This window comes from Heloderma suspectum, chromosome 2 (assembly GCF_057233095.1).
Source record: "Heloderma suspectum isolate Gila_16-S chromosome 2, 16-S_ref, whole genome shotgun sequence".
Lineage (NCBI taxonomy): Eukaryota > Metazoa > Chordata > Lepidosauria > Squamata > Helodermatidae > Heloderma > Heloderma suspectum.
The window spans coordinates 136,816,103-136,840,768 of NC_139459.1; the positions used below are offsets into that span (position 1 = coordinate 136,816,103).

The 24,666-nt window shown below is 42.3% G+C and overlaps 1 protein-coding gene across 2 annotated transcripts in view; it reads right to left on the minus strand.

The window, feature by feature from the left end:
* Positions 1 to 12,083: 12,083 nt before the first annotated feature.
* PAX5 (paired box 5) overlaps positions 12,084 to 24,666 on the minus strand; it is a 318,326-nt gene continuing 305,743 nt past the window's right edge. For both annotated transcript variants that reach the window (XM_084834904.1, XM_084834905.1), the window contains exon 10: positions 12,084 to 13,835. In XM_084834904.1, the coding sequence (XP_084691030.1) occupies positions 13,759 to 13,835 (77 nt within the window). In that variant the 3' untranslated portion in view covers positions 12,084 to 13,758. The remainder of the gene's footprint in view (positions 13,836 to 24,666) is intronic.

A 24,666-nucleotide genomic window follows, 5' to 3' on the forward strand; every position in this document is an offset into this window, starting at 1 on the left:
GTATACGTGAGACCCAGTGAATCCTCTCTGGAATGAAATTGGACAATATTGCTTCTGCTCTGGGTTACCTAGGGATGTACGAAAGGTACTTACCTTTCCGTGAATTATGCTGATGCTGGGGGGGAGGCGTTCCGTCCCTCCCCCCGGAATCCTGGCTGGGGGGGGGCGCTCCATTCCTCCCCCCCGGAATCCTGGCCGGCCAGCTCTGCTTCGCAGGGATTCTGCGGAGCCGCCGGCCAGCTCCGCCAGCAGCCGGACATCCAGCCGCTGGCTAACAGGGACGCAAATGGCAGCGGCCGTAGCCGCCGCCGTTTCCGTCCCTGCAGTCAGCCGTGATAGGCTATGTAAATGTTTATGTAGCCTATCATGGCTGATTTAAAAAAAAACACACACGCGCGTACGCAAATGGTGGCGCCCATGGGCGCCGCCATTTGCGTTCCTTATTTTGGCACGTCTTAGTCTACGTAAACATTTACGTAGACTAAGACGGCGAAAATAACGGGAACGCGAATAGCGTAGATGCTACGCTATTTGCGTTCTCCTTATTTTCGCCGTCTTAGTCTACGTAAATGATTACGTAGACTAAGACGTGCCAAAATAAGGAACGCAAATGGCGGCGCCCATGGGCGCCGCCATTTGCATATATACGTTTTTGTTTGTTTTTAATCAGCCGTGATAGGCTACGTAAACATTTACGTAGCCTATCATGGTGTTTTTTTAAAATCTAGCCGTGATAGGCTACGTAAATCTTTACGTAGCCTATCACTTTTTTTGTTTTTTGTGTTTTTTTACCTGGAAATGGCGGCGGCGGCAGCCAGTCGGAAGACCGACCACTGCTGCCGAACCGCCGCCGGAGCCGCCGCCGCCAGGAAGATCCACCTAAGGTAAGTCCCATCCTGGGAGGGGCCGGGGGGCCGTCCCATCACCGATTTCGGGGGGCCAAATGCGCTGGCATTCGGCCTCCCCAAGATCCATGGCGGAACTTTCGTACATCCCTAGGGTTACCCTGGCAGAGGTGGCCAAGAAGGTGCAGTTCCTGGAATTTCATATCCTTTCATGGGCATTCCGGAAAGGTTGATTGCTGGGCGGTTGCCTGCAGAGAGGAAAACCACCCATTGACATCATTCTTGCTTTCAGTCTAATACACACTTACTCGAGAGTAACTCTCATTGAAATCAATAGGACTTATTTTTGAGTAGACATGCACAGGCTGTAAATTCGCTGTAAATTCCACAAGGTTTCTCCGAGATCCCACTGAACACAGCAATGCTTAGTTCTGAGTAAACACATTGGCTGTAAGCACATTGAGTAAACACATTGGGAAGAAAGTAAAACAAGGATCCATGCAATCAAAACGGGATCCTCATTATTTCATATGATTTTTAAAGGAGAGACCCCCCCCGCAAACCACCATGTGTGCAGCCGCAGCCCCAAAGCAGGGATTCCCAGTGATCCTCATGATTTTAACAAGACACATACCCCCAAACACCATCCTATCACAGAGCACACCTGCCTCCGTGGACTGAAGTTGAAAAATATGGCTCTTCCACCAGCCTAAAATCCTACATTTAAAATGGGGTTTTCTGCTTGTTTTAAATGCAGTATCATAACTGACTGCCTTTACACATGCTCCCTTCCCCCTACTTCCCCCCTTCTCCCAGTAGCGTAACTTCTGCTGTACTGTTTTCTCGCAGCCCCAATCCTGGGCACTTACTAGGGAGTAAGCCACATAGAACTCAATGGGACGTACTTCTGAGTAGACATAAGATCACCCTGTAACTCTGCATCCCTCCAGTAAGCCCAGTTGAACCTAATAGGGCGCTCTGAAACAATAGAGGACGTCGCTTCTGCGCTTGGTGGGGTGAAGGATCAGATGTGTCTCCCTTCATTGCAAGGAGGCATTTTACCCTCTTCTCCCTCTGACTGAGAAATGCAGAGGCAGGAGACGCTCGGGTTTCTGGGGGGAGGTCTTTGAAGCTTCGAAGAATGCCCTGTTTTTGTTCCCCGCTCATGAGATGACGCTGAAATTGTCCACAGACATTTCTATTGATGTTAGTCCGTGAACAGTGATGACTGTCTGCCTGGATGTGTGAGTATGTCTGTCCTAGGGGTGGACGAAAGTCACTTACCTGCCCTCGAAGCTTGTTCGCGGTGGGGGGGAGATGCTTCGCTGCTCCCCCCGCAAAGTTCAGGCCGGGGGGGGAGGCTTCCCGCCTCGCCCGGCCGAAACTCAGGCCTGGGGGGAGGCTTCCCGCCTCGCCCGGCCGAAATTCAGGCCGGGGAGGAGGCGCCTCGCCTCGCCCGGCCGCGAACTCAAAAGTTGTGGTTTTTTTTTAAACGCCCCCATGATAGGCTACGTGACGATTAACGTAGCCTATCACGGCTAGATCTGCAAAGTCAGCTATGATAGGCTACGTTAATCGTCACGTAGCCTATCACGGGTGACTTAAAAAAAAAAAAAGGGCATACGCAAATGGCGGCCCCTATAGGGAGCCACCATTCGTGTTCCTTATTTGGTCGCTGTAGTCTACGTAAAGATTTACGTAGACTACAGCGAAAATAAGGGCAACGCAAATAGCGTTGCCCTTATTTTCGCCGTAGTCTACGTAAATCTTTACGTAGACTACAGCGACCAAATAAGGAACGGGAATGGCGGCTCCCTATGGGGGCCACCATTATCCGTACGCGCTTTTTTTTTTTTTTTTAAGTCACCTGTGATAGGCTACGTGACGATTAACGTAGCCTATCACGGCTGACTTTGCAGATCTAGCCGTGATAGGCTACGTTAATCGTCACGTAGCCTATCACGGGGGCGTTTTCTTTTTTCTTTTATTGGAATGGCGGGGGCGGCAGCCGGTCGAAAGACCGGCTGCCGCTCCCGCCCCGGACAAACACCCGCCGAACCGCCGGCTGGACCCACCGCCGGGAGGGACATTCGGCAAAGGTAAGTCCCGTCCCGGGGGGGGTGCGGGGGGCGGGGGGGCGGAGGATTTCTCCCCGAAACTTGTTCGGGGGGCCGAACACGTTGGCGCTCGGCCCCCCGAAGTTTCGGGGAGAAATTATCCGCCATCCCTAGTCTGTCCTGCTGCGAGCATGTGAGGGGATTGCTAGTGTGGGCAGGCTATGCTTCTTCAAAGATTCGAAGTTAACCCCTTAATTTAAAAAATAAATAAATAAGCCAAAGCCTGGGATAGAAGGAGGTAAAAGTTAGTGTAATTTGAAGGGAGAGAACAACCCCCTGCTCAGTGCAGGAAGCCTGATTCCCAGACAGTCTCCCATCTAAGTTCTGACCAGGGCTGACCCTGCCGAGCTTCCCAGATCAGACAAGAGCAGGCACCTCCAGCCCTTTGCTTGTTACTGAGAAAACTTCCAGTGCTGAGGAAGCTATGTGATCAGTAGCAGGAAGACCAGATGGGGGCATCTAGAGCAGTGATTGGACAGGAGGGAAATACAAACACAGCCGTATATGGACAAGTGTGGGAGGGGACTACGACCTAATAAGGTAATGAACACAGAAGAGCAGAGCACATTAAGGGGAAATACCGGGATATCAGGGTATTGAAAGCGAGAGCAGAGAAGTGGGAAATTCCAGTCCCAATTCGAGGCAGGTCCTGTGTAGCATGAAAGACGAGCGGTGAAACCTTATTGGAAGCGGAAAAAAACTTACGTGTAGATTGGCCCTCCATCAATAGAAAGCAAGTTTGCTCCGTCATCTAATTCAGCAGCACAAATACAGCTGAATACATGGGGATTCAAACCCAGAATTTTAAGACCTAAGCAGTCAAAGCCCTCTGCTTGGGTGGACGAATCTCTCTCATTTCTCGCTTTCTCTCGCATTTGAATTGTTTAAAATCTCAAGCGCTTTCCTTCCTGTTTATCAAGAAATCTGCAAATTTTGGGAGGTTCTTGTCAAAGGATGAACCAAATACATTTCTCACCCATCCCTAAGGCTAAGTCTAGCAATGGCTGCTAGTCAGTGGGGGCTAGTGGCTCTGATGTCAGTGGGCTGGTGAATCTGCCCCACTGACATCGCCACACAGGCCAAGGAGCTTCACCCCTTGGATAACTCTCGTTAGAGTTTTGACTGGTTCTGACTGAATCCTGGAGCAGATTCACTGCCCCCCTGACATCGGAGCCACCATCCTCCACTGGACTTAGGTGTCTGGAGACAAATAAAGACTTTTTTTAAACCCTTCATTTGCAGCCTGAACACGGAAGAGCAGAGCACATGAATGGGGAATACCAAGATATCAGGGTATTGAAAGCGGTAGCTGGGAGGTGGGAAATTGTGGCTCCAATACGAAGCGGGTACGGCGTAATGTGAAACACGGGGGACGAAACCTGATTGGAAGCGTAAAAAACCCTAAGTGTAGATCGGCCCCCTATCAGTCACAGCTACATAAATTTGGCTGCAGGTCCAGAAGCTCTGAGGCAGATGTCTTTCCTAGATCTGCTATTGCTCACTCTCCTAAGTAGCAACTGCTCTTCCCTGAGAGGTATAGGCAGGAGAATGCAGCCACCAAATAAAAGGGTGAACTGCTACTATTGAAAGTATGTGGTGACTGTGTGAAGCTGGCATTTGGAATATACACGCTGGCTGTGCCTGGCACTGCAGGCCTTACAAGGGCTTCAGATCCAATGGTTGAGCTAGGATCAAGAGAAGAGTAGTTCTGTCTACTGCACCAACCCTGTTCACTCTTGTCTAAAATCAAAGCAACATTAGATTATTTGAACTTAAAAAATTACTTTTATTTTTGGAACCAATAAAATTATGGTAAATATTTACAAATAATTATCTCACATAAAGGTTACATAAAATCAAAATGTTCACAAGTAACAGTCACTCTCATGAAAAGACACACAGATATTGAAACTACGCCAATCTTATTGCATGTTTCTTCAACTAATCTAAAATAAAATGTTTGCAGTCAACCATTTAACTTAGAATAAAAATCACAAAGTCCAGTATTGACAAGATAATTCAGAACCAAAGCAAAAAAGAAACCAACTCCTTCCCCCAAATGCCCCTCCCCCTTTGACCCACATCCTAAACACCCACCCAGCTCCAAAAACAAAACAAAACCCCAAAACAAAAAATAAAACAAAACAAAATGTTCGACATCTTTGGCAAATTGGCACTGCTGTCATTACATTCAAATATTATTACACACAAAAGCAACACACAGCACTAAGAAAAAAACACCAAGATTTCAAGTCAGTTCTTTTCCTACTAGAAAAAAAAGAATACAAAACATACACATTTTAAGAAGCAATTTTATCTGTGTGGAGACAGATTCATCTCCTACGTTCAAAGGCAATTCAATTGTATTTTTATGTATGTGTTTTTTGTTACTTATTTATTTTGTCTTTTTTTGTTGGTTTTGAAAAGTAAGCTTCTAAACAGCCATCAGAGACTTTGGTGAATACAATCGACATTTATTTCTTTGATGCTGGATATCAAAGGAGTCTGTCTTTGAGAAAAATTAGCATTCACTCAGAAAGGAATTCTGTTTGCAATATAACATGTTTCTGTAGTTTCAAAGGCCACTATAAAGTGACAAACCAGGACAGTGTTTTTTTCCAATATAAAGCTGAGCAAAACAAAAACAAAGATCTAACTAAAGTTTGTTCATGCATTATATTTTTGCAGAATGCATTCCAGAGGAAAATTAGATGTATTCCATATTAGTTACCATCTGTTTACATTGGCCAGGATCCAAAGCAGAGTGCAACTAGTTCCACCCCCAAGTGGACTCTGGGCTCATGTTTCTTAAACAGCAGCCTCCAATGCAACTTTTGAAACTGAGGGAATTTTCGAAAGCAATTTATGATATGACATACATGTCTGCTGTTCAGTGGAAAGGTTCCACATGGCAGGTGCACCTAAAGTAGTTCTTTGGATCCTGCCATCCTGGGCATTACAGTTAGACCTGCATTACTTTTACTTGTCACAGGTGAATTCCTTCTATGGACTGCTTAGAAATAGGCCTACAACAATCTAGATCAGCCTTCCCCCAACCTGGTGCCTTCCAGATATGTTAGACTACAACTCCCAGCATGACTGGCTAGGGGATGCTGGGAGTTGTAGTCCAACACATCTGGAAGGCACCAGGTTGGGGGAGGCTGATCTAAATACCTCCTGATACAAAAAACAAGGAGTAAAAATTTGTGCATGCAAGCCCCAAGTACCCATTGATTGATTTTGCCTTACAAGGAAGGCAGAGTGGAATTACAAAGATTGGCAGTGTAGCTGCATGCTTGACAAACTGACTTGGAAACCACTGACCATAATAGACTTTGGACCACTTCCTGCAGAAATGTGCACACGTGCATGCACGCACACACTGGCCATAAAAATACTCTGTAATTTATATCAGCATTCTCCAGCTTGGTGTCCTCCAGATGTTCTGGGCTACAACATTCTTGTCCATTGGCCATGTTGGCTGGGGCTGCTGGGTGCTGAAGTCCAAAACATCTAGAAGGCACCAGGTTGGGAACGGCTTGTCTATATTGTCTTGGCTGTTCTGCTGAACACAGTGTACACAGTAGTATTCATAAAGGAATAGTGGGTAAAGAAAGCAGCATGATCTGACAACCAAGCTAACTGAGACTTCAAAGATATTTCTGGTGCTGTGTGTCACATGGTATATTTTATCTGGTTTTGTCATATTAAGCCATATTAATGCCAGCTGTAAAATGATATTAAGTGATCCTATTAAAACTTCGTATGTTTTTTGATTTTCAGTTAACATTGAGGTGTCTTCTTGTATATATAGCAATTAAAATTGGGTACTGATTACTCAGAATGTTTAGCTTGCCACTTCCACAATAAAATAGTTGCCTTAGTTGCAGTTTGACCTGCAAATGAGTATGCCCATTTATAGCTTCCTTTCTGTTCCACTTTAAAGGGAATGGAAAAAAGTATGAATCAAAAATCTACTATGCAAAAATCAGACTGTTCTTGGTGTAACGTATGTCAAGTGGGTCCACAGATACTTATGTTCAAGCCAATCCTTAATCAGAGCAGCTGTACCTTTTAATAGAGTAGGGCGTATTTTAAATGCTCTTTGCCGGTTTTGAGTGGGCTAAAGCAAGAGAAACCCCTGATGTACAGTTTCTCCCTATGGTTTGGACACTGATGAAGTGATACTGGTTATTTTGCTATTAAACTAGGAACCAAACTAATTTCCTTTGCCTAGAACCAAGTTACTTACTTTTTTCTCAAAACATAAAGTTTAACATTTGAAACCAATTTAATATTGGCTATAATATCTTCATAGAACACGCAAGATGGAATTGAGAATTCAAATTCTAAATACATAGCTTGAAAACTGTCAATATTTTTAATAAAGGAGTCCTAGCCAGGGTAAAGGATCCTAGAGAAAATGTAAAAATATGACTATAGAATAGGAAATATACATTTTTATCTCAGAGTAATAATGGGTTAGATCCAGAATTAGTCATATTTAGAGTAGACCCATTGGACAATATCCAATGGGACTGGTGCACTCCTGCTGATTGTGTTGCACCAGTAGGACTCACCGCTTGCACAATGGAGAGTTAGTGCTTCATAATGGAACCTTGAAACCCTGGTGCACGCTCAGCCCATTGAAATTAATGGGGCTCAAGTCAGGCATGACTAACTTAATCTCCCTTGATTTCAGTGAGTCTACTCTAAGAATGACTAAGTCTGGATCCAACCTATTATATTTAAACTAGCTCAACTGGAAAAAGTTTTGAGGTCAGGAAAGGAGATTAAAAAAAAAAACCTCAAAAGAACTGGAGATGCTTCAGATAAGCATCCACTCTTTTTAGGGCTTATCAAAATAGAGTCACACCTCCAAATCTTTTGAGAGTGTCCAATCAGTTTTCAACAGACGTAAATTATTGCTACCACCACTAAACCATGTACTTCCCAGTTAAAGCTGGAGGGACATGCCCAGAGTAAGTGGTTTTAGAATGGGAGCTATTTGCCACTAACTTTCCTTCCATTAGCAATAGGACTCCTTTAATAATGTTCTTGCTAAACTCAGGACATTATTCTCCCGTATCTGGTGAGCATGGAAGAGCACTCTGTGGCTAATTGCCTGTAAAGCATCCCTAGAAGGGTCTTGGAGAAGAAAATTGTCCTCTCCATCACATTGTTAAGTGAGGGGATGCAGGACTTCTATTAAAACCCCCAATAGGCACAATTTCTAGATCTTTAGCTGATCTGTATTGACCTCACTAATGTGAGTGTAGAATCTTGAGATAAAACCACATAGGGTGCTTCCAGAGGAGGCTTTTATTATGCAATTGCCCCACCTCATTCATGGAATTTTACCGGTATGTGTGTGTGTGTGTCCAGATCTCAATGTCTTCCACTTGTAATCCTCCCATATTTTCCCACAAAAAATAATTAAGGAAGGGAAGACAGAATAGCTGCACAATGTCTTTTGATTAGTAGTGCCAACAGAGTCTTGTGGCAGCTAAAAGGCAGACAAATATATTATGGCATAAGCATAATAAATGGCATAAGCATGGATTCTAGTCTATCAAAATTTATGCCATAATACTTTTATGTGCACTTACCCAGAGGTAAGTCAATCACACATACATGCATAGTTGTGCTAACTCTGCTCACAAGAGGATAAAGCTGGTTGCTGCCAAATGAAGTGCCGAGCAGCAGGAGGAGGGGCAGAGCACACTGTGAGGAGCAGCTGGGTTTTTCGTCACTCTGGCCAGGCAGCTCTCTGGCCCTTTCCGACAAAACAAGCATAAGCCACTCTTCCGGGTTTGGATGTTACGACAAGCCACTCTGAAAACAAGCCACTCTGAACAACCCAACAACATGGGCTCTCAGGGTGGCTTGTGCTGCACGGTTAACAAACTACACTGAGAAAACCGCACCAGATTCAGACATCAAGAGAAGCCACCCTGAAACTTACAAGGATGATAATCCACCATGGGTTGTCATGTCGTGTGAACCGGTTCTCTGAGTAGGATCACTAGAGTCAATCTGGGTCCTCAGGGGCTGCATAAGTAAGGCTCTTCCTGACCCACCAAGACTTGTTTAAAAAAGGTAAAGGTGTCCCCAACCAGTCGTGTCCGACTCTAGGGTGCGGTGCTCATCCCCGTTTCTAAGCCAAAGAGCCAGCGCTGTCCGAAGACCCTTCCGTGGTCATGTGGCCAGCATGACTGAACACCGAGGTGCACGGAACGCTGTTACCTTTCCCGCCGAGGCGGTACCTATTTATCTACTTGCAATTTCTTGCTTTCGAACTGCTAGGTTGGCAGAAGCTGGGACTGAAGACGGGAGCTCACTCCGTCACGCAGCACTTGGGTCTCGAACTGCTGTCCTGCCGACCTTCCAGTCTGCAGTTCAGCATCTTAACCACTAAGCCACCGCTGCCCCAAGACTTGTTTAGACATTACTATTTCGGTGTGCAAAATGCTGAAAATCTCTTAGTTGGGGCACCTTGTGGAAGTAGTAATGTTTAAATGTTCCTTATCCCTTGTGTTTCTCAGTCACATGCAAAGTATGCATGCCAACATCACAGATGCAATGAATAAGGAACATTTTTAACATTGCCAGACAGAATAGGTAAGGACTTTTTGGCAGCCTGCACATGGGAACAGCAATGTCTTCAGTTGGCCCTCAGAAACTACAAAACAGTGGCAAGGGAGGAAAAGGTTCTTGGCCTGCTCTGTAGAGGAGAGGCTGCCTGTGTGGGCTATGAACACTTTAACAGTTGTGGCATTAAACAGCTGTTCATGGACACAGTGTGGGTGCCTGGTACAGGAATACTTCTTTCACTGCTAATCTATGGCTTGAAATTTACCAGTTTGGGCTAGAAATTGATTAGCCTTTTTCTTTCCATATGTTGAGAAAGTAATGGAGGGAGTTTTAGTGTGAAGTATGCAGAGCTGGGTCACTCCAACCCTACTAAGATTTCTGCTATAAATCCTCCTATAAATATTACAGTGTTGTAGACTTTTCATTCTGACCAAATGCTCATGACATGCACCTGCTGATAAAGCATGCATAATCAATTTTACCTACACAGAAGATTGGCACAAGGGGGACTGCTTAGGCACTTCTAATGAGACCAAAGGTTTGGGGGTGAAGCAGGAGTTTAATGGAATCTGGTCCTTTCTCTGGCCCAATGGCACCCAGAATCATTCCCTATCTTATATTGGCCATAACCCACCAGGAATTTATTTTGAGCAAGTTTCATTTATTTAAAGAGGTTTACATAGAAGGTCCCAGAAAATTGTGCCCAGAAAAGCAATTTCTTTCAGCATCAAGCAACATGCTTGCTATAAAGATAAACTAAACTTCGTATGACTCCTCACTGGTCATACAGTTTGAATTGGCCAGTTCAACCAAATCTCCACTTGATATCCATATAAAACTTTATGCTAGAAAATAACAGCAGTGGCTAAAGTTCTTCATGTCCTACAATTCCAGGTATGTAGTCTTTCTTTCTAATTTAAAGAAGAGCATGAGCTAGTAGAACTTTTAAAGCTTTAAAGCCCATTTGAGTTTTGGTCCTTCTTCGCCAGTCAAAATACAGTGTGTTTTTCACAAATATAGGATTACTGTGGTGCTGGTAAGTATGGAGAAACATGCATTTCTTTATTTGTTTTGCTACCAGAAGCAACTGGGAAACTAACATTATTATATGCCACATCCCATTTTTTGTGACATGCTGTTAGAACTGAAGAAAAATACTTTCCCATTTGGTTACAGATGAGGCTCTTACGTTTATTTTCTTGTCCTTTGTTTCACACAAACACACTGAAAATTGGGTAAAATTGTGTTTCTCCTCAGCTACAAAACTGAATGGTCACACAAAGGTTTGTAGATCAGTTCTCTTTCCAGCCAGGAATGTCTATGTAACATGCCAGGACCAAAGACATATCCCCATGTAAGCTTTTGAAATTGGAAATGTTACTAGTGTTTTGTAAGTTAGACTTTCATTAATTCCATATAGTGATGGAATGCTGTACATTAAGCCCTCTTTAACTTTGTTACTGTAAAGAGACTTGTGCCCCTTTTACATATTGTGATTCTTAAATAGTGATCTAGCAGGTTGCAGTCTATTATGGAAACAAGGAATCAGGTAGTGAATGATTTATATAGGCTGAACATTTTACATTAGATGGAAAATGCAGGAGGTATATCTATTGCTGACATACCTACCTCTGGATGATATACCAGAGTGCCTTTTAGGGGCATTCCTCAAGAGCTCTTCCATCTCATGGTTCTGCAACATTTCTATGAACCCTCAAAAGCTAAAAGTTAATCTACTGATTATCATTGCTTCGTATATTAGGTTTGTTTTACCTATTCCTATGATTTAAAGGATCAGCCTGTTATGATCAGCCAAAGGAAGGTTTTCTTCAATAGCTTCTATGAAAAGAAATATGCAAAAAAGGTCTTGAATTGTATTTTACAGGCTAAGGGCCAAGCCAGATATTCAGTGGAGCCCTGCAGATCTGCCAAATGTCTAAAGAGTTGTGGTGGGAGAACCTGATTTGGGGAGGGAAAGAAGCAGGTGGGGAGGGGTGCTTATCCCTTCACCCATTATTCTCTGCTAAATTCCCCACCACCACCACCACCACCTTTCTCCCATATTGGCTAGCATACATCTGGGAACTTTGTCTATGGAAAAGTGGTAGTGGGAGGGCAGTTCAGGGAAGAAGTGGTGGATGGAGGAAGGGTTAAGCATACCCCCCCCATGAAGTTCTCCCTTACTATGCTCACTCTTCCCCTGAAGCTTTTCAGATATTCAGCGGACCCAGGTTCCCAAGTCAAACTTCTAATTTCACCCTAACAGTTTTAAGCAGGGCTCAACAACTGCCGCTTGTCCTCAAAAATATGTATTGTGTTTATGCCTAAGCAGCAGTACAAAATCCTGCAATGCTGAGCACCTCTTAAATGTGAAAAACAAAAATATTAAAATATTTGTACAAGAATATTTTTATATATAGGATACTCAATTTGGGCAGGCATGTGAAACCTTTACTAACAGCACTCAGTTTTTATTCCATTGGCTTTTATGAGAAAAGGGCACTCTTCTGTCATTTTCATTTTGTTTAGACAGACCGTCATTAGTCATACGATATTTTTTTTTAAAAAAATGATGGATAAAATGGACAGTTCTTTGAGTTAAGAGAATTTTATGACATCAGTAGTGATTGATGCCCATCTTTTCCTATCATTTGTAAACTTCATTCTGTACGTATGGGGTGCATAGAACATTTAACAAAATGTCACAGGACTATTAATACTCTTTTGGGGTATGAGATTGAGAATCTTCACAATTAATGGAGCAAGCTTATTCCTAGTGAAATTATACTGCTCCAGTGGCTCATGTTATTTTAGAGGTGCCTGGAAAAATGTCTTCCTTTAGCTCTGTAAGTATCTGAAATTGCATGACTTCCATCACAACCTGATTTTAGAAACCAGAATTCTATAAGCCCTTTCACACTTTATACTTGTGAAGAAACTTCATGCGATTAAAGGAGCAGCAGGTCCACGTTGCTGGCTCTGACTGTGTGATTGCACGGCTCTCTGCTCCCCCACTCCTCAAATGTTGATGTATTGACCATGGATGTCTGCATAGGGAAGGCATACATGTGTAGACTTCCATGGGAGTGCAGGGTTCCTCCCTACAGATGTCCACAGTCAATGCACAGATGGAAGGGTTGGAGAGCCACATGACCTTGGGCCTCTGTCCCTTTAAATTGTGTGAAGAGGTCTTTTGTGTGGTTTTATGGTATTCCCAAAATCCACCTTGGAAGATACACAACTACTTCAATTTCTACATGTAATCGTCTAGTGTACATAAGGCTTAGTTTATTTGGAATTCCTTCTTTGATATTTAGCTGAACTTAAACCAGAGAGCATGTACCAGAACTAATTGTATTACAAATAAGCATAAATTAATATTCAGCAGTTACATTGGCACTAACTGTCCGTGTCTGTCATTTGCTCACAAGTTCAATACCAACATATGGAGCACAAATGATGGTTAGATTAGGATTATGTATCTAGAAAGAACATCAGCCCCAGAAATAGCCACAATGAATGTTAACCTGGTTCAGAGTTGTTTTAAAGCTTACTGAATTCTTGGAGTCAGTGCACCAGTATCAAAACACATTTTCCAATGCGCTTTAAGCTCATCATTTGATCCTTGTTGCAGTTTTTATGCTAAACCACCCTATAGTAACACAAAGAAGCAAGTTATTTACATTGGTGCTTTGCCATTTTGAGCAGACAATTTTTTCCCCCTTAATGCCCCCTCCCTAAGATAAACCCCAACTTATACGGTCCCTGTTGGAATCACATATCCTGTTACAATGCACATTAAAGAGAGACATCCACTGGACGACTGCTCAACATTTAGAACTGTTCCTGTTCCCCTGAGATGTCTAGGAGAACCAGAGACAGCTAGTCAGTCCAGAAGCAAGACAGTATGTAACGCACAGCTACTGCACCTTGCAAACCACAGGGAATGTTAACAAAACCAATTCTTTGCTCTGTTTTTATGGGAGATTCATTTAAGGTCACTAGCATTTCATTAATTAAAAATAGTAAGTAATAAGCAGTTCACCTAGCTGAATAAACAACATTCCAATCATTGCATGGGTTTGTATGGACTATTTTCTTTTATCCTTCCTTGTAGTCTGACTTTTGCAGTTGCATTCTAGGTGATTCCAGTGGTGTCATCCAGCATGATATGTTAAATAAGTGCTTCTTGGTTCCTTGTGTCAGTGACGATCGTAAGCAGCAGCAGCTGCTGGGGGCGCTGCTCCACGAGCTGCAGCACTGTAATAGTAAGGAGACCCTAGAAGAGAAGAGATGCCACTGTGTAAAAGCTTCAGAAGTGTTATTCAGCATCAAGCAAATGAAGGAGTTAAAGAAATAGCCATAGAACTGTTGATCTGACACCCCCCACAGCGTCTTGTCCACCCCCTGCAATTACACTTTATTTAGGCAACCTAACAGATTAGTACATGTTATTCAGATTAGAATGTGCCATGAGGTGCAGTGTGCCAGAAACACTATCCTTACAGGATAGATAATATCATTACTGTACCAAACCCAGTTAATAAGTTGCATATCAATAATCCCCCCTTTCCTAGAGTCTAGACCAGCTGGCATACCAACCCAGAAAGTATGGACTGATTTAAATCAAGACAATTTAAATTACCCAAGAGAAAACACTAATTTAGACCACTGATTTAAATCAACTTTTCCATAAATCAACTAAATACTTTATACTACCTAGGAGGATACACTTTAACTATATAAAATATATCGCAATACTTGTGCTATTTTTTTAAAAAATAGGTTCCTTATTTAATAGACAAGTTATTGTTTCTCATGATTTGTGTCAAACTCTTTTCAAGATAGTAGGTAAAAGTTCCTTTTTTAAAAATTCAAAACATGAATTATTTCTCTGTATACAAATGGAAAGACACTGAGCAAGACCAATTATTGTAGATAATGTGCCCAGAACATTTCAGAAGAAAAGGCAAGTTGTTTCTCAGCAAAGCATTTCATGGGAAGTTAGTGTTCATTCTGTGTGGCTGGTATGTAGTCATAAACATTCATAATTGGATAGCCGAGCAATGCATAGTACTAGGGTAGTTAGAGAACATCAACTAGGAGAGTGGTATCACCCAAGTAGACACAGAGAGAAACAAGATGGCCTCTCCTGGAGCCAGCAGACAGATCCCCAAAGAGTTGCTATTCCTCCAGCCCTACTGTCAAGTTCATAATAGCACAGTATCGGTTGGATCCAGACTTAGTCATACTTAAAGTAGACCCACTGAAATCAGTGGGACTTACATTAGCCATGACTAAAAGAAATCTAAAAGGCCACATGACCTTTTCAGGCCTTCCCTTCCCACTGCAGCCCCTCATACCACCCGGGAAATGGTTCCTGGGAGTTTGAGGGAGCCCGAAAAGGGGCATCTGATGCAGCACAAGAAACTGTACTGGAAAGGGAAATACCCATGCATGTATAGGTGCATGAGGCTCTTTGGATGATAGCCTATTTTTTATTTAAAATCTTTATATCCTGCCCTTCTTTGTAAAACTCTGGTGACTTCTATTAATTAAATTCATGATGCTTCAAACCTCTAGAAGCTTCCACATGCATATTTCTAGCTGCAAGAGGAAATGCATGCAGAAATGGGAACTGTATTCTAATACCTAGTTTTGAGTAAAGAGGCCTTCTAAATTCAAAGGAAATTATTGTCCTCTGGAGCCTTGTTCTGAAGCTAGGCAGACCTGGCAATGTATTCAGTTTTTAAACAGTTTGCAAAGTAAACTGTTCTGTAGAATTTTACCTTTGCTTGAGACCCACGATGAAAAATAATTACCTTAATAAAATAATATAAATACTTAGCATTTATAGAACTTCAGAGTGTTCAGTAATCCTTACAACAACCATATAAGGTAGGTTAGTATTATTATCTCCATATGGCAGAAGTGAGTGGAGGGCTAAAGCTGCAAAGGAATAGCTTGTCTAAAATTATCTAGTGAATTCATGGCAGAGGTTAGACTTATTGTGGGTCCATAGTTCAGTGCACTTAACCCCTTTCACCCCATTGGCCCTACACACCTATACTCATGGCCTTCACACAAACACCACCTGATCTCGGTGGGAGTTTTCAACTCACTATTAGTGCACATGTTAGTAGTCTCGGGTGTGGCTAAGGATCAACAAAAAGTGGAGAGCAGGAGCACAACTTGTCAAACATGTATGTACATAAATACAAGCTCTGAATCTTCTTATTCTCTGCTAAATCATGCAATGGATTTTGAATGTGATGTTGGAATATCAGAAATGCAAATGCTTTTTTAGTTCAGTTTGTGTCAGAACCTTAAACTTTTGCCCAAAGTCAGTTAGTTTTACCAACATTTATAAAGTGCACTTGTCCCCAGATGCTGTTTTTCTTGTTTCTTTTGGACGTATGCAGAGACTGAAAAAAAGTCATGAAATTTTATTAACCTGAACTTATAAGACTGAGGGGTGGGGGACAGCTCTTACAGGGAACTAATTTTTATGCTTCTTCAGTGATGCAGTGAACAGCAAGAAGGAGAAAAGCAGCCGCAACATCTTTGAAACAATAAAACAAGCTTGCAGATATTATACCCACTTGCCTAGAAGTTGATGGCAAGCAGGAACTATCTCCAGGTGACCAGAAAAGATGCTTTTGTAAATTGGAAGAGAGTTATGCTGCTGATGTTTTCCTTTCAGGCCTGCCACTATGCCACAAATTACCAATTTAGGTATGCATAAGTAGGTGGGTTGGTAAAAAAAAAAAACATTTGTATGTTAGTAGCTTTCATGGTCTTCTTTGTAAGACTGCAATAAAGCTAATAAATAGGGACACTAGTACACTTAAAATTAAGCATTTGATACATATTTACCATATGAATGCATTAATGGTACTGTTCTATTTCATTTCAATCTTTCAAGGGAAAAGAACACTGTCGTATTTAAGAATGTTTTATTACCAATAGTGTAATATTAATACAGTGAAGATATATCAACAGTTTTTCTTACTGGTTGCTCCCCAGCTTCAGAATTGAGTATCTTATGGATGCAACTGGGTTTGCAGGGCTGAGTCCTCTGGCTAGACAGACAGGTGTAACAAACATCAACTAACCCTCAAGTTCATAGTCATTGAAAGGTCTAATCAAGTCAGGATCCATGCTAATGGGAAAATTGACAATATCTGAACTCAAGGTGAATAAACAACGAGTATCAAACTAGCATATAGAAAAGCTAGCGAGACCGGTTCCTAGCAATGTGCAAACTGGATTAGACCATTCAGGGATACAGGCAGACTGCGTTTCAGGATGAGGGCAACCATCCAAGATATAAGTCAAACAAGTTTCAGGAAACAGCAAACAAATTCCAAGATCCAGGCACATGTTCATAAGATCAAGGTAACAGAGAATCAAACAGAATCAACCGGGGGAGCAAAAACAGCTCAAACACAATAAGAATTCCGCTTTTTGGAGGGTACTTTTGCTGTAGAAGTATTTGATACAGAACCGGCTCAGACAGCCATGCTGCAAACTTGCCAATGAGCAACAGGCAGCTGAGTAGCAAACTGGCCATCATGCAACTGGTGAGGTCGATGCAGCAGAGTTATCAGGGCAGAATATTAGAGCAAAGGGACTCATTCCTGTCACTAATGTTCACGATTTTTCCATTTAGGAAAACAGTGACTGAGACATTTTGACTAGAGCCCTTCTCTCTTATGTTCTAGCTTTTCACATGCAGTGACCTTTTGCCATGGGAGAGAATATGCCAGCCCCTATGAGCATTTTTAAATGGCACAATTCTGGGAAGACTTTGTATGACATCGTTTTTCTGAGCTATGAATTGTCTCTCAGAAGTAGACAATCAGCATGAGAGCTAAATCAGACATAGTTTATTAAATCCCTCTCAGTACAAATGAAAGATGCCATAGATCATAAGATCATTATACTGTTGGTTTAAAAATTACTTAAACTCTCTCAAAAGCCTGTTTCCCATAAAACTGTATACATCTTCTCCATACAGGAAAAGCAGTGAAATTGCTAACAAGCAAAATCTTCCATGTCACAGAGGCCTCTACTGACAGCTTTAAAGGAGGAGAAACAGGGAGAAATCAATACTGTAGTGACAGACATCATGGAGAAGCCACAAAGTTCAAGACATGTGTAAGGGACCAATATTTCAAACAGATGAGTGTGTTGAAGGAGACTAGAAGCACCATTGCATGGCACTGATGAAAAAGTCTTTCAATATATTATTTAAGGGGAGGCAATTGGCAGATATTTCAAAATAGGCAAGACCTTTCATCAGATGCCTTGCTTGCCACAGTGGGGTCAAGAGTAAATAAGTAACATATTTCTAAGTATTCCTTGAGAATTTCTGTATTAATCTAATATATGGTCATTGGGAATATTCTGAGGTTTCCCTGAATGAACTGCAACCTCAGAAACCAATGCAGCAACACAACACTTTCTCCAGAAGGAGAGCTGTGTTAATTTGCTGCGGCAAAAACAATAACGTTCCTGTGGTACCTTAAAGATGAACAAAGCTATTGTGGCATACATTTTGTGAGCTAGAAACTGACTTCATAAGATGTGTGAAGTGGTTCAGATACCTGCCAAAGTAGTCTTTTATCCACAAAAATGTACACAACATGACTTTTTAATTTTAAGGTTCCACCAGACTATATCTTGCAGTGGTTGTATTTGCTGAAGCTTATATTGCTAACCTTGCCTTAATCTTGAGTTAAAACATTTCATGACAATTGGCTGTGTCTTCTGAGCACATACATACATAGGCTTCGATCCAGCATCTTCGTTCTGCCAGCAGAAGGATACTCTTTGCATAATGGAACTTCCACAACCTCTTCTCCCCCCTGCAGCCCCTCACACACCCTCCAAATCTACTCTGGAGGTTTGGGGGTCCTCCAGAGGAGATCTAAAGAGTGTGTGAGAAGCTGCAGTAGGAAGGAAAGGACGTGGAAGTCCTGCTCCACAGGCAGTATCCTTGGGCTGTTGGAACAACAGTGCAGAATCCAACCCATCGTGAACTAGTCACATGGTCATTGTAAGAAAAAAGAAATATAAAATTAATGTGTATAATTGTTGCAGCAGCCAGAATTCGCTGAACATTAACATTTAGGTTGCCAGACCAGAATTGCTGAAACATTTCTTACAACTTGTGGAGGGGCCACTGTGTGCATGGAAGCACTGCTTCATAATTGAAAACACACACAGAATTCCACTATGCATGAAAAAAGAGGAAATTCACTAAACTATCTTCTATACATGTAACTCAGTACAGTTCCTAAATGGCACAGAAAACATACCAGTGTTCTATGCAGATGGAACGCCTTGTGAATGTGGCTGTGTGCACTACACCAATGGGCTGTCTCTAGTCTTGGGGCTCATGAACTCTCCTCACTGATCAAGTGATGATTTACATTTGATGACTTACATGTATGTTTGAATGAGCCACCGTAGATTAACCACCACAAATAGAACTTTCATATCCAGTTTCAACTCACAGTATTTTCCAATGAGACAGTTCACATGTTCAGCAGGGAATCACCAACGGATGAAAGATCAAGTGCACATGAGCAAACCAGCTCTCAGAAGTGGATTGCTATTTGCTTCTTTGGTTGGATGTGAATGTCTATCCATCTTTTGCCTATGTCCCTCAGCTTCCACACCCAAAAGTATTTGTATGAATTTGTATGAATTACAAATACAAATGAATTTTGAGACATATGTTGCTCTGGATCAGGGCCAGAAAGTTTTCAGCAATATTAGAAAAAAGTAAAATGATCAAAGACCTAGCTATACTGACAGTATTAAAAACTTGATTTTTAAAAAAATCAAAGCTCGGTTAACTGCTATTTTTCCTTATTCTCCAAACTTGACCTTCTATTCCATTTCTTATAATGTGATTTTTTTAACATAATCTGACTGCTGTAATATAATTTTTCTCTGTAGTTCCCTGGCAGCATTTTATATATCTCTTGGGCAATACTTTTTTTTTCCAATTCACACTTCTGTGGTGAAATCAAAAAGGCCTATATTTAAAGTGAAAAATGAAAACATCACATTGCAAAACATTCATTCTTTTCCCCTGTCATTACACTCTCCTCTAGAATAAACTTGTCCATTCTTCTGTCATTTTTTCCTTTCTAATTCATATTATCATCAATTTATTTCTTGACACAGTCATTTCTGGCTCATACTTGTTCTCTAATCCTTTCATAGAAACCCACAGAAGTACTGATTCTAATCCTAATTGACTGGTTCCAAACCCTTTCACCTCATATGAAGCCATGCCAATACTGTCAATCTTGTGACCCTGTCCTCTGTAGCAACATATATATATATATATATATATATATATATATATATATATATATAAAAAATCAGGTGTATCCATAAGGGAACCCTGTCAGGCTCACTTACATTTCACAATGTGCACAAATCACATCAGTTCAGAAGAGAGAACAGTGCATCAAACAAGATCCGCCATGATCAACATCAAATCGAAAGTAATGAGTGAAAATGGTAAAGAAGTTATTACAACAAACCAGCATGAAATTGAATCATTTTTCTTCATTAGACCGTGTTGCTATTATCCACTTTTAGCATGTTTGTATTAAGTAGACTTTAAACACGCAAGCTCGCTAGGCTTCAGTGACTGAAACCTCCTGGGGTGTGTGTGTGTGTGTGTGTGTGTGCGCGCGCGCGTCTCTGTGTGTTCATACAAACCAAGGCAGCCATTATGATATCAATGCTTGTACTCCAGACACACTTTCTCAAAGATTTCTACATTTACAGCTGTGTCAAGGATTCCTCATTTATAAAAGCTAGACATTAGAAACCTGCAGAACTATAAACTGCATCTGATAAAGTGGGCAGTGTCCACAAAATTTTATGCCAGAATAAATGTGTTTAGTCTTTAAGGTGCCACAAAACTCTTTGTTATATAAACTGGAGGTACGTGAAGAACTAATAATTGTTATTTATTATTTCTGAAGTACCAGGTGTGTCTGGTGCTGTACAAATGTAGACATGGAATCAAGCCCTTGCTTGAAAGGGTCTTACAATCTGGACTACACAGAGAGGAAGCAAAGCACAGGAAGAAATAGGTTAAAATGCATGTATAATTTCAGCAAAAGCACATGTATAATTTAAGGCTAAATTCAAATTTCTGTGTTTGAACCAGTAGACCTGACTGTTTCAAGCAAAGTTAGTAGCAGAAGTCCCTTAGGTTTCAGTGAGCCTCTCCTTATTGGAATCTAAAATATATGAGCCTGTGAGTTATGACACATGGCAGGTGCCAGTCAGGTCATTTAAGAAGCCACAGGAAGGCGCTCATATACCACTTTGATTAGTTACAGTCAGGTTCTGAATAGTACAAAGAGAACTATTATGCTGAGATTACTGACATCAGTAACATTATTTATGTCACCTTTACAGGTTCCTATAATTGATGTGCTTATCAGATGAAATTCCAAATAGTGAAGTGAGCAAATGCATATCAAAAGTCTGATTAGATCACTTTAGTTTGATCCATCCTTCTGGTTATCATAGCCCTCAAGCATGGCATTCAGAAGAAGTTGGGGAGTAAACAATGCTGTTGGAATCTATCAGACCAGTTAGAAAAGGTGCTGGAACACAGAAAGATATACAAAAATATCTCTGGGCTATGAAATAAATTTTCGGGGTGGAGGATGGCTTTGATCAACTGTTTCACTAATTAGTGGCAAGGCTACAATGATCAGAAAAGAAGATCCATAATATAAAGGCTGGAAGTTGGTATAGCATTTGCCCTAAAACAAAATATTTGTTATTAGGGAAATCTTTTTAATGAAATGTCCCACAATTAAAAGATAATCAATATAATGTAATTAATCTTCAATTTATATATAATTGACTGGACTTGTTTTCTTTATACTAGTCGTATTATATATACATCCAACACTGATTATATCTTCTTCATTTTACAACCTTTTTATTGTAGAAAAACAGTAACGAATAGAAATGAAAATGAAAACTTTTTGTGCTTGTTGCTGAGACTGGAGAATAGAAATTAAGGTTCCTTTAGAAATGAGATGATATTGATCTGCCCCATCTGTACACCAATGGTCCTCCAACAAGGTCACAGTAGCAGATATAAATTACTTCTTCTGTCTTCTCAACCATGTAAAATAGGTTGGGCTTAAGGTTGTCATGTTCTAGTTCTCCAAATCTGGGCAACCTAATCTCTATATGATGCAACCTATTTGCTAGTTATGCAAAACATGTGGTAGGTTGGGAAAGGGTTAAGTAACCCTCGCCCCTGATTTCCTACTCCAAACCACCAGTTTTGAAGTTGCTTTATAGGATTGCTGGGTTTTCTTAAGTTTTGGATGTATTTGAACCCTCAACGACTAAATAAAAATTAAAGCAATAATATATTGTAAAAAGTCTAAGGCTGCAATCCTATGCACACTTTCCTGAGAGTAAACCCCTTTCAACACAGTGGGCCTTAATTCTGAATAAACATATATCGGATTGTGTTGTTAGTCTAATAAATTAATCCTCAAAAGGCTGCAGTATCCTTGATAATCTGATATTTGGTATTGAGTATGGTGTTTCCTTTTTTCTGTCGATCTTAACACTTTTAGTGGCATTTTAATCTCTGATTCTGATACCACTGTAAAAAAAGAATTGAGGGCGTAATCCTATAGAGATAGATGGAAGTTGGAGGTGACTACCTAACCTATGCAGGGTGGAAGTAGCACAGAGGAAAGGATTCCCTCCATGCTGCAGCCGCCCTGCACTTTGCCTTAGATGCATGATTTCACATGTCTAAATGCAGCTTCAGGGAGGGGGTGTGAACAGCTGGAGACCACATAGGAAGCTGTCTAAAAACAGCTTCTATGGTCTCCTCCCATCCCTGCCCCCAGGAATGACCCATTTTCACCCCGCCATGCTCCGTGTTATGTGCACGGAGGCAGCAGCAGTGTGGTTCTCTCTGCCCTGGCTACAAGGAGGAAGGGGTGGAGAGCACCGTTTCCCGGCTACGAGCTCGTAGCGCTATCTACGAGCTCATAGCTGGGAAAATGAAAAATCTTATCTCCCCCAGAAGCTGCCTAGGGGGCATAGGATTGTTCTCTAAGTTACTTTGTGCCTGCAAACCAGCCCCTAGAATATTTTAGAACATAAACTATTTCTCTTCCTTGAATGCTGTACTTTAGGGTTGAGGGTTAGAGCATCAAGGGGGGATAAAATCTGGGATGAAGAGGGAAGCAGAAACAGTGGGTCTGCGGATTAGGATCATGAGGTTAGAATCTAACCCTAGGATATAGGGTTAGAAGAAGGGAGGTGGGTTTACCTTGGGCATCTGAAAGAGGCCTAATTTGGAGATCCACAGGAGGGGTCTCTCCCTGCCTTTCTTGCAAATGATAAAACATGGATCCAGGAAGCCTAGTTTCTTCTAACTTTAACTGAAAACACTTATGAAAAGATGGCTTCATAATTGCAGGACCTTTCCTTCAAAATTGACACAGTGGCATAACCTGCTTTAGGATACTTGGCAGGGATGAAACAATGGTTGACCACTGATAAGCACCATAAACTTTTGCCCACAGGAAGGCAAGTTGGGGGTATGTGTGAAACAAAGGTCAGACATAAACTTTCAGACTACAGTTTAATCTCTTGCATTCCTAGCTCTGTGACAAAAATAAACCCATTTATCACTACAGAGATAGCAAAAGTTAAGAGGGAGACACTGCTCGGTTTAAGGAGTGATTGGTAAAGTCACATGATGCTTTGTTGCTGGGGCAAAAGTTCAATGTGTATGTGACTGCATACAGGTGAATGGAGTATAAGGCTTCTACATGTAATTAAGTGCTGGGAGAGCATCTGAGAGGGGGCAATTGAATTAAATTGACCTTTGGTGTGAGTAGGGATGTCAGAGAATTCCGTGATGGATCTTGGTGAGGCTGAATGCCAGTGCATTCGGCCCCCTGAAATCCATCGTGGAACAGCCTGCCACCCCCCCGCCCCCCACGGATCCCCCCCGGGACAAGACTTACCTGGGGCGGATGTTCCGGATGGCGGCGACTCCAGCGGTGGCTTCGGCGGCAGCAGCTGGTCTTCCGAATGGCTGCCGCCACCGCCGCCATTTGCAGTCTGTGTCTTCCCCCCCCCCCCATAGACGAGATAGGCTACGTAAAGACTTACATAGCCTATTAGGTCTGGGTTTTAAAAAAAAACAAAACGCGTACGCAAATGGCGGCGGCTATGGCCACCGCCATTTGCGTTCCTTATTTTTCGTGTCTTAGTCTATGTCAATATTTACATAGACTAAGACGAAAAGAAAGGTGAACACAAATAGCGCCCACTACGCTATTTGCGTTCCCCTTTCTGTTCTTCGTCTTAGTCTACGTAAATATTGACGTAGACTAAGACAGCGAAAAATAAGGAATGCAAATGGCGGCGGCCATAGCCGCCACCATTTGTGTATGCGTTTTGTTGTTGTTGTTACCCAGAGCCCTCCGTGGCCTGAAATCCGGCTGCGGACGGCCCTGGCATGGGCCTGGCCGGCGGCTCCACAGAGCCGCTGCGGAGCACAGCCGGCCGTCGAGGATTCCCGGGGGGAGGACCGGATCGCCTCCCCCCCCATCGAGGATTCCGGGGGGAGCGACGGAACGCCTCCCCCCCCATGAACAGAATCCGCAAAAAGGTAAGTCATTTTCGTACATCCCTAGGTGCGACCTAAGGTGTGTTATTGTGCGGACTATTTTTTGCCTGGAAAGCCAAACCAACCAGTGTCAGAAAGTGACCAGATTGGGTATAGTAGTGAATTAGGGATGTCAGAGAATTCCGCCACAGATCTCGGTGAGGCCGAATGCCAGTGCATTTGGTCCCCCGAACTCCGTGGCGGAACGGCCTGCCCCCCCGCGCCCCTGCGGATCCCCCCCGGGACGAGACTTACCTGGGGCGGATGTTCCAGACGGCAGCAGCTCCAGCGGCGGCTTCGGCGGCGGCGGTGCCTGGTCTTCCGACTGGCTGCCGCTGCTGCCACCATTTGCAGTCTGTTCCCCCCGCCCCCCAGTCGTGATAGGCTACGTAAAGACTTACGT